This window comes from Pteropus vampyrus, unplaced genomic scaffold (assembly GCF_000151845.1).
Source record: "Pteropus vampyrus isolate Shadow unplaced genomic scaffold, Pvam_2.0 Scaffold276, whole genome shotgun sequence".
NCBI lineage: Eukaryota > Metazoa > Chordata > Mammalia > Chiroptera > Pteropodidae > Pteropus > Pteropus vampyrus.
The window spans coordinates 2,625,814-2,634,882 of NW_011889057.1; the positions used below are offsets into that span (position 1 = coordinate 2,625,814).

Sequence of the window (9,069 nt, forward strand, 5' to 3'; positions counted from 1 at the left end):
GAATGGTACAGGGCAATAATGGGGCAAGGACTTGGTCAGAATGAGACAAATTTTATTGGACAATGGGATTTGTGGGAGGCATAGGTGCTGGGCGCTGGGCCAAGGTAGCACGAGCCATGCTTAAGGCACCCTCTCGGGTGCGGTGCCCACCAATGAAGCCGCTGGCATGGACAAAGATGCAGCCAGGAATTCCACTGACCTGGTCCAGGGCCTCATCCCGAAGACCCCACCATGGCTCTGGCAGGGGCAGCCTACAAGTGAGCAGAAAGAGGAAGTTGGTAGGAGCAAATGGAGGCCTTGAACTGAGAGAGAGGGAGCAGAGCAGAGGCCAAACTTAGTGGCCTCCTCTGTAGGGCTACAACAGTCATGAAGGTCTGCGGGGTGATCCCTTAGGGTCTCACCTGCTCTGGAATGAGTGGAGCTCCTTGGGCACACATTGTACCCGCCACTGTCCAGCCTGATCAGTGTAGACAACAAAGGCGATGGTCACTGGGGGCAACAGCCCAGATTCTAGGTAATAGAGGTGCTCCTTCCAGGGGCATCCACCTTTTGCCAGTTCTATTATCTCCCCACTTGGGTCTACCTGAAAGGGAAGTGGGGCATGGCTGGAAAGTTTAGGGTGGAAGCAGAAACCGTTGTTGACTAGCAGCCTGCCAGCAGTCACTACTCCCTGAGCCACAACGCCTACTCCCAGGCCTGTACCTGTAATCGCTGGGCTAGGGCTTCTTCTACCAAGGCCCGGGCTGGCAGCCAGCTGTGCTGGTAGAAGTCTAATCTCTGCAGAAACTCCTCTCGAACCATATCCATTGCACGCTTGAACCCAGCCTGGGAATCGTGGGAATCAAAACAGTGGTGCTAGCCAAACTTTTGACTTTACTAGGGTTTGAGGGGGAGCGGGGAGGCGGGCAACCACTCTTATTTCCTTCCTTGATGCTCTTACATGCCTCATGGTCTCTTCCCCTGGGGACTTCCTTACCTCAGTGTCTTGGTTGGGCTGGTTCCAGGTGGGATTAAGCCGGGCAACTCGGGCACTCAGTGTAGTGGTCAGTGCGTATCGAGGCTTTCCCTCCTCCCACTGGGAGATCCCATTGTCGACTGCATCTACCTCCTCTACGAAGTTCTCGTACATCTAAGGCAGCAGCAGGAGAAACATTCTTGAGGATGCCTACCATTTGCATAGTTTTACAGGTTTCAAAGTATATGCATATACTCTTCACAATAGCCTTGTAGGGATCTCAACATCAACTGGATGAAGAAAGGGGGGATTGGAGAGTCCAGTGGCTTACTTAAGGTCAGAGAACTAATAGTGCCAGGGCTGGAATTCAGATAATCTGATTTCTAATCCAGTGCTCACTCTACTACCACACAAAGTCCGAGCTGAGGCCAGCATGTGGCGGGAGGGGGCTGCCAACTTCTGAATAAAGATCTTGAGTTCCATGAAGGGCTCTGGGAGGGGATCCCTATGGCTGCAGGAGGGTAAATTGCCAGGGGGCATTGAGTAGGCTATTCAGTGACCTGGTTAATGAGGTCCAGGAGGGTCTGGCCAAGTACACAGGTCCGGTGGGAGAGAATGGGTGCTGGACTAGACATCAAGTGCTGCTGTGTGGTCCCAGAGAAACCCATGATGTACCATGAGGCATCAACAGTTGCTGCATCTCCTGAACCTAAAGAATGGTAGGACAACGCCTCAAGAGTTTGGGGGTAGAAATAATATAGGGTATCACTGTTTAATGTGAAATTACCCTACAGTAAGTTTATATACCAACACATCTGTGGTACATAAAGTGCTACTCTCTGGGAGAGTCAAAGAAGAAAACTCTGCTGAGCACCCTCTTGGTCTGGACCCCAACCTGATACTCAGAATTTGAGTCTAATTTAGTTCAATTGCTTAGAAATCTTTTAGTAATAGAAAAGAAAACTGACCTAGGCAGACTACAAGTGTTAATATTCCCAAAGCTCCAATTTAACCATTTTTCCTCACTTTTTTGGATTGTACTAATGCTGTATCATGGGGCACAAGATAGGTAAGCTGAGACACAGGAGTGAACTCAACAGCCTATCTGCAAAAAAATAGCTGACTAAATCTGAAGTTTGACCTATGAACTGCACAGGAGTATGGTCAAGTAGGTATCCTCAGAATCATTATTTGACCTGACATGCACACCAAGGCCACTACCCCTGTTCCTTTCCCAACAGCAAGAACCTGCTGAGCTGCTTTTAGGGGATGCTGGTAGAACCTGAAGTTATTTTCATAATCAGACCCTTCCCAGCTGATCTTTCCAACTTGTGTGCCTGTGGTGAATTAAAGTGCCTAAGATATGCTCTCCTCCGCCTTCAGGGCACCCAGAACCCCTGAACCATATGCTTCCAAACAAGCAGCCTCCTCTATTACCAAGTTGTTGAACAACCATTTATTTGTGTCAGGTCAAGAAAAAGACAGGAAAACACTGCTTTATGATTTTCAAAGCCTCTCCCCATGTTACCTTATCCACTTACCACCACCCCAGGAACCCTGGCCTGAGGCCCAGTCCTGAGTGCTGAGTGCCACTCCCAGCTGGCCTGGTGGAGATGCATGTGTGGAACATCTCTGTCCTTAGGTCCCCACCTTGTCATAGAGGGTGGCTACCATGCTGTCCTCTTCGCTAGTACCCAGCAACTGGGCCAGCAGCTTGTGCCCGAAGTGTAGATAGATGAGTCCTGCACTGCTCAGCTTGGTCTGCCACGGCTTCCCAGGGGACAGGGAGCTCATGGTCTCTGTGAAAGACCTGAGGAGCACAGGGAGGTAGGACTGAGGTAGAGTTGCCCAAGTTAACCCACAGTGTGTGTGTGTGCGTGCACGTGCAGGTACAGGTTGGGGTGGGAAGGCTGGAGAATACTGCAGTTGAGTGGAGAAAGCCCAGCTGGGGAGGCTTTGGCTTTTCCTCAAGTGTCAACACAGACCTCAGCTTGGAGTCTCCATGAATTCATTCGACAATGGTTTACTCAATGCTTACTATGTACCAGGCTTTGTGTTTAGACATTGGGGATAAAAAAACAGACTATGTCCCTGTCTTCAAGTTCATTGCCTAAAGGCAGACAAACAACCAAGCATATGTTCTAGCTAGATTATAAACAAGGAAAGCGGGGAGAGGATAAGGAAGGGTTCAGGAGAAGAGCCTTCAGGTCATTCCTCAAGGATGAATTAGTGGGTGTTCACCAGCCAAAAGTGAAGGAAAAAAGGTACTCCATGTAGAGGGAATAACATGTACAATGTCTCTTCATGGAATTGCAAGAAAGGCCACATGGGTGTGAGGGGTGAGTGGCAAAAGAAAAGGGTAAGCAAGGGCCAGATCATGGCAGGACTTGTATGCTTTTGGAGTTTGGACTTCATTTGTAGGCAGTGGAAGCCACTAAGAGACTTTAAGCAAGCAAATGCATGTTAGAGTACTGTGCCAGCCAGCATGGAAAACAGATGCAAGGAGATTACCTGCAGTGGTCCAAGTAAGTGGGGAAGGCAGGAATTTGAAAAGCAGTGGGGCAGAGAATTGGGGAAAAGTGTTAGGGAAGCAGAAACTGTAGCTGTAATTTCTAAATACTAGTCTATCAGATTCACCTACGGAGCTTATTTTTTAATGATTTTTATTGTTAAATACTGAGTAAATACAAAGAAATTATAAAATATTCATAAGGTATAGATTAATGATAACCTCTAAAATAAGGTTCAAAAAGAAGCAAAACTTAATAGTTGATGGAAACAGACATGTGTGCTAAATTATACACAACAGGGTATGATAAACACAAAATTCAGGATACTGCTTGCTTCTAGGGGAGGTGGGGTATGGGATAGGGAAGAAGCACACAGGTACAGATGCAAAGGTAATGGTAATGCCCTCGTTCTTAGGTTGGGATATTGTTTCGTGGGTATTCATTTTACGTTTTATATTCCAGAAATGTTAAATACATTCTTTTGTGTCAATTACTGCATAATTTAAAAAAGGTATTGAGAGAGGAAAATACTTCCAGACTTCAAATAAAATATTTTAATAATCCCTCAGAGATAACCATTTTAAACAGTGCAGCATATATGAGAGATTTCTTTTTTAATCCTTTGTTTGCAAGACGGGAGATGCCTGAGCAGTTTTAAACTGAACGAAGAGAAGTAGAAACACTGGTGGGAGAACTGTGATGTGAAGTCCAAGAGAAGAAAGTAATAGATTGGAAAGGGGGCAAACAAGGGAAGTGTTTCTGGAACTGGAAGGAGGGAGCTGAGTATGTTTAAGGGTGGGAAACAGGATGTGCATGTAGGAAAAACTCAATTTCCTTTGAAGAGTAAGAGGCAGGTTGATTCACTGAAGGAGTCTTACGAGGTAGGGGAGAAGAAAGGATTGGGATGGTACTGTGGATAGTGGCTAACCTTGGAAAAGACAGACTTCCCGAGAGAAGAGAGTAAAGGAAGTAGAAGACCACACACACCTGATCTATATCACCAACCAGCACAATCATGTGGACCCAGCAGTCTGAACTGGGGCACCAAGGACACATGAATGGATTAATCCCAGCTGGCAGGGGCCTGAGGGGAGTCAAAGGAGGCCTGGACAGATTGGAGGGCTCAGGGAGGTCCAAGGCCAGGTAGATGGGTGCAGAGCAGGTGGAGAGCTAGGATGGAAAGCGGTAGTCCCACGGGACCCGAGTTTGTTTTCAAGGAGGAGGCAATCCCTTCGCTGACAAGGACCAGTGCATTGGATGACTGAATTGGAGCACTGAAGTTGAAAAGGTACCTGGGAACCCACCTCTGGTGATGGTCATATCGGTGTCTCTGAGGATCGTACTCGCCACCCACGTCCACTACGATGTCGCAAGCAGCCAGTTTTTCCGGGTCCCTGGTTCGCACAATCTCTGCATCCTACCGGGGGTTACAGTACGTGAAGGGGTTGCAGGAGGTCGCATGGATGGGGGTTAATGTTGGGTTTCCAGGGGAGCCGGGGAAGGTAGGAGTGCTCGGACCGGCCGACTCACGCAAGGGCCCAGGAGGGAATGCGGGCAACCCCAAGGTCAGCTTTGGCTGACTGTACCCGGTACTCCGGAAGGAGGCGCAGCAATGCGCATGCCAAGGCCTCATCGCAGTGGAAGGTGCCGTTGTGTGTCCCAATACGGGGCGGTGCCATGAGGCTGCTGCGGGGTCGTTTGAAGGGCGGGACGGACTCCAGGCTGAGCTTGCAGTGCCAGATATGGAGGGGTGGCGGCGGCGACAGGAGCAGAGATAGGAGACCGCGCAGGAAGTGGCGGCCCATGCAGCTTCCCCTTCGCGCACGCTGGAGCGCCGACCCGGAAAATAAAGCGCCCGCACAGCCCTACTTCCGCTTCTCAGCCGTTCCCACGGCAACCGACCTGGTAGGGCGCATACACAGCGCAGGAAAGGCTTTCTTCTGGCTCCCCCAGCGGTTCCGATGGAACCTCCGAGATAAGCACTGCAACGGGCTCTGGGAAGGGACATACCCTCTCGACCACGGCCCACCCTCTCTTCACCGGTCCTTTGCTTGATGCAAGAAAAGACCAACATTCTGCCCAACTGGAACATTTATTAGCATTAAACACCCTCCGTCCCCCCCAATCCCACCAGTTCCAGGGCCCTTAAAAAAGAGTCCCTTTGCTCTGTTTCTGAAACAAGCTCTCAGGCCTTGGCAGCCTGAGTAGCTCCCAGGGCTGTGAGCTGCTGAATCTTCTGGCTCATCATCTCCATGACAGCTGTGGAAAAAAAGACGGTCAGACTCTGGTCAAGAGCTAAAGGAGAGAACCCAGAGTTAAGGAAAAGTGACAAGAAAGTTTAAGGACAAGTAGATAACTTTTAACACAGTGATCCACTGTAGGGGACATACTAACAAATTTTAGAGTTTACAATGTGTCAGTAAATATGACAACCACTGGGATATAAAAATAAACAAAATACACTATTGTATGAGTCAGACATAACCAGAAAATTATAACGTGGTAAAGATTTTTGCGTTTAGAACAGTGGTTCTTAATTCTGTGTAACAAAATCACCTGGGGAGTTTTTTTAAAAAAAACACTGGACCCTGGAATGTTTGCCCACTCTCCACTCCCCACAACTACTCAGCTTAATTTAGCTGTCATGGGCCCAGGCTTTCTTTTTAAACTGCCTGGGTGATTCCAATGTACAGCCAGGGTCGCAATTGATACTACTTAGTCAAGGTTATACTTCTTTCCTGTATGTTGATTTACACGTATCTCCTCCCATTCCATTAAATAGGAACTTCACAAGAATACAGGCATGATTTCCTTCCTCTAAATCTCTCAAGCACCCAACTCAGGTATCTACAAACAGTGAAATCTATAGAGAATAACACATCAAGACACTAAAGAGAAAGACATAGTTTTAATCCAGCAAAGGGGATACTCCCAGGGTTCACACTGCAATCCACATTCTTTATCATGGAGGCACACAGGGTGAAGAGGTGCCCCAGGCCAAGCTTACCCTGTTTCATGGCATGCTTCTCCTGCAGAGCTGGCTGGATTTTCTCCATTTGCTTGGTGAGGAAGTCTATTTTCCTCTTGAAGAAGTCCTTGGCATCCTCAGCTGTCTAAAATGTCAGAGGTGAATGAGGGGCTAACAGGAGACTCCATGCTGCACTCTAAATCTTCCCCTAAACTCCCTTTCTCTGCTCAGAGGGGTATGCTTCCTTCCACTCACCTTCTCTACATAGTAGCCAGTTCCAACATCAATGAGCACGTGTTCCACATCATGTAGCTTCCCAGGGACATACATCTGAGAAGCAAGGATTAAGGGAAAACTAGCCCAGCATGAATCAGATTCCTTGTCAGCCAGCTGGCTTGGCCTCCTAAGACCCTCCTTTTCTAAAAAGCTACAAGGCACAGGGACTGAATAATTTGGAGGCCTTACCTATAAACTCCAGATGTGGAGAAACAGAGAATTTGGTTCCTTATGGAGAAAATGACATACACCGAAACACTCTCTTGCTCTGATCCCATCGCCCCCCTTCCAAGCAGTTCTTTCAGTTCTTTCCCATTAGTCCCTCCAGAAAGGCTGGAAACAGTATTTTCCTACTGCTGTAGAGGAGTGAAATTGAAAAGCCAGCCTCACTTCCCTTTAACACCCCCAACCATGAACTAACTAATTCCTAATGGATTTAATGTTCAATATTTAGCCAATCCCTCCTATACTGCTATTTATGTGTTTCTATTTTAGCCTGTCAGTTCTCAGACTGCAGTTTACAGGTGTCCTATTGTCATAACTTGATCATTCAAGTAAAACAATCAACAGATAGGCACAATCCAGGTTTCTTAGTAACAACAGTTCAGGAATAAGATCCACGATTAAGCTGAAATTGAGGATTAATAACAGAGCCAACGTCCTTGTTTCTATATCCCTCCAGTCTTCTATTACTTATGTCCTCTAAGTTATCAGTAAAAATGTATAAACAACCAGTTTCATCTCTATATGAGATTATATCCTCAAACAGCAAAGGGAAATAATCACCCCTTGATTCTACATACTCTTTGGTGCTCACAAAGTATTAGCTGGATGTTCGCCCCAGGTTACAGATAGGAGAGCTAGGCAGTTGTGTATAGTAAGAGTGTTCTCAGCATCATGGGGGCACTTTGGAGTTATCAAAACTACCCTGCCCTCCCCCCCCCCTTTTTTTTTTTTTGCGGAGGAGGGGTGAGGGAGAAAAGGAGAGGGCAGGGCAGTTCCTGTGGAAAGGATACAGAACTTGTCAGTGGGACGAGTAACTCTTTCCCTGTGAAAGCAATTAAAACAAACATCGGGAAAGTTGGCAGCTCCAACGTTAAGACGTTAAAGGGAGTCTCAACGTGGCACTACGCACAGTATGAAAAGAACGGAAACGGGCAACAGGAGCAGTGAAATGAACCGCACACTTCAACTGTAGGTTGGCAACATGCAAAGGGCTCACGTCGCAGTACACAATATGTAATGGATTTTTTTCTCGTCTCCGGTAAATTAGACTGGATTAGGAGGCGAGACGAGAGAAGCCGGCTCACCACATCCCATAGGTTGCCTTCGCGTGCCTACCCCATACCCTCGTTGCTCTTGTTCAGCACGTTCAGACAGTCCTTGGCTTCCACATACTTGGTCTGTACCACCTTGAGCTGTGCAATGGACGTAGACAAGAACTCCACTTCCTATAGAGTTCAGAGAAGAGGGTGAGTGTGGGGGCTGAGGGGAGAGGGGTCACTGCCAGAGAAGGGGCGGGGGTTTCGCACGGGAAGGGAAGCCTCCCGAAGTGGGGACGAATGCGGGGGGCGAGAGCGTACGCATGGGCAGGAAGGATGTGAGGTGGGAAAAGAGTGTCTCTGGAGCCCGTCCTCACCTGGTCCAGCTGGTTCTTGAGCATTTCCAGCTGCGGTAGATTCAGCTCGGTGATGTTAACTGACTGCGCCATGTTGGGAAGAAGGACTAAGAACGCGGAAGCCAGCTCTACGAGCAACGCTCTAGCCGTCCTCTGCGCATCTCGATGGCTGCGCCAGGAGGCCTCGCTGCGCCAGACATCTCTATGATCCTCCGTCCGGGAATGGGCGGAAGAGCTAGAACCTGAGACTGGCCTTATGTTAGAGAAGATAGCGGTGTGTTCTTTTCATAAAACATCCCAAGCCTAGTGTAGTAAAGTTGTAGCAAACAGGACTCTTGCCCTCAAGGATTTTAAAAATCTTAAAAGTACTCAGGCCATAAGCACACCATTGCAAAGCAATGTATGCTACTCCATGTGGGTGGCATAAACCTAGTAACGGACAGGTAAGGAAGAAGCCTGTGAAGTTCTCGGGTCAGGGGGAGTAGCATCAGGAAAGTGGTGCTTTGGGTCGATGAAGCAGAAGAGAATCTGGCGGCGGAGAGAATAAGGAGGCACCTTATCAACCAACAACTACAGCACAAGGTTTAATACAATATTTTACCATGTGCTAGGTGTGAGGGATATATTAACGTGTAAGATAAGTGCTTCTGAGAGTAACAATCTAATTGTGGAAAAAAAAGCCATACACAAGCAGAAACCCACAGAATCTGCTGCCAAAGTGCACTGACAAGTATAACAGTTG

The 9,069-nt window shown here is 47.9% G+C and overlaps 2 protein-coding genes across 3 annotated transcripts; both read right to left on the reverse strand.

The window, feature by feature from the left end:
* Positions 1–31: 31 nt before the first annotated feature.
* Positions 32–5,443, reverse strand: CUNH12orf10 (chromosome unknown C12orf10 homolog). Its single transcript, XM_011375819.2, has 7 exons — positions 5,052–5,443; positions 4,770–4,882; positions 2,606–2,765; positions 977–1,129; positions 703–825; positions 402–583; positions 32–251 (listed from the first exon to the last, which is right to left on the reverse strand). The coding sequence occupies exons 1-7, from the start codon at positions 5,268–5,270 to the stop codon at positions 53–55; spliced, it is 1,149 nt and encodes a 382-aa protein (XP_011374121.1). The 5' UTR covers positions 5,271–5,443; the 3' UTR covers positions 32–52.
* Positions 5,444–5,538: 95 nt separating this feature from the next.
* PFDN5 (prefoldin subunit 5) lies at positions 5,539–8,535 on the reverse strand. Of its 2 annotated transcripts, none has more exons than XM_023520721.1 (6): positions 8,349–8,535; positions 8,058–8,160; positions 7,726–7,757; positions 6,689–6,763; positions 6,395–6,578; positions 5,539–5,760 (listed from the first exon to the last, which is right to left on the reverse strand). In XM_023520721.1, exons 1-6 carry the CDS (start codon positions 8,418–8,420, stop codon positions 5,651–5,653), a joined length of 576 nt encoding a protein of 191 aa, XP_023376489.1. In that variant the 5' UTR covers positions 8,421–8,535; the 3' UTR covers positions 5,539–5,650. The 2 variants fall into 2 exon arrangements, with proteins under 2 accessions (XP_023376489.1, XP_011374120.1); XM_011375818.2 differs by having other exon boundaries at positions 5,539–5,724; positions 6,473–6,578; positions 8,349–8,510.
* Positions 8,536–9,069: the final 534 nt, after the last annotated feature.

Coding starts and splice junctions, on each gene's coding strand:
- CUNH12orf10 (XM_011375819.2), bottom strand. CDS start 5,270: ATGGGCCGCCACTTCCTGCGCGGTCTCCTATCTCTGCTCCTGTCGCCG. Junction 584..702: donor CCCTAGCCCAGCGATTACAG/GTACAGGCCTGG, acceptor CTTCCCTTTCAG/GTAGACCCAAGTGGGGAGAT. Junction 252..401: donor CTCCACTCATTCCAGAGCAG/GTGAGACCCTAA, acceptor GCTCACTTGTAG/GCTGCCCCTGCCAGAGCCAT.
- PFDN5 (XM_023520721.1), bottom strand. CDS start 8,420: ATGGCGCAGTCAGTTAACATCACCGAGCTGAATCTACCGCAGCTGGAA. Junction 8,161..8,348: donor TCAAGAACCAGCTGGACCAG/GTGAGGACGGGC, acceptor TGAACTCTATAG/GAAGTGGAGTTCTTGTCTAC. Junction 7,758..8,057: donor GCTGAACAAGAGCAACGAGG/GTATGGGGTAGG, acceptor TTGCTTTCACAG/GGAAAGAGTTACTCGTCCCA.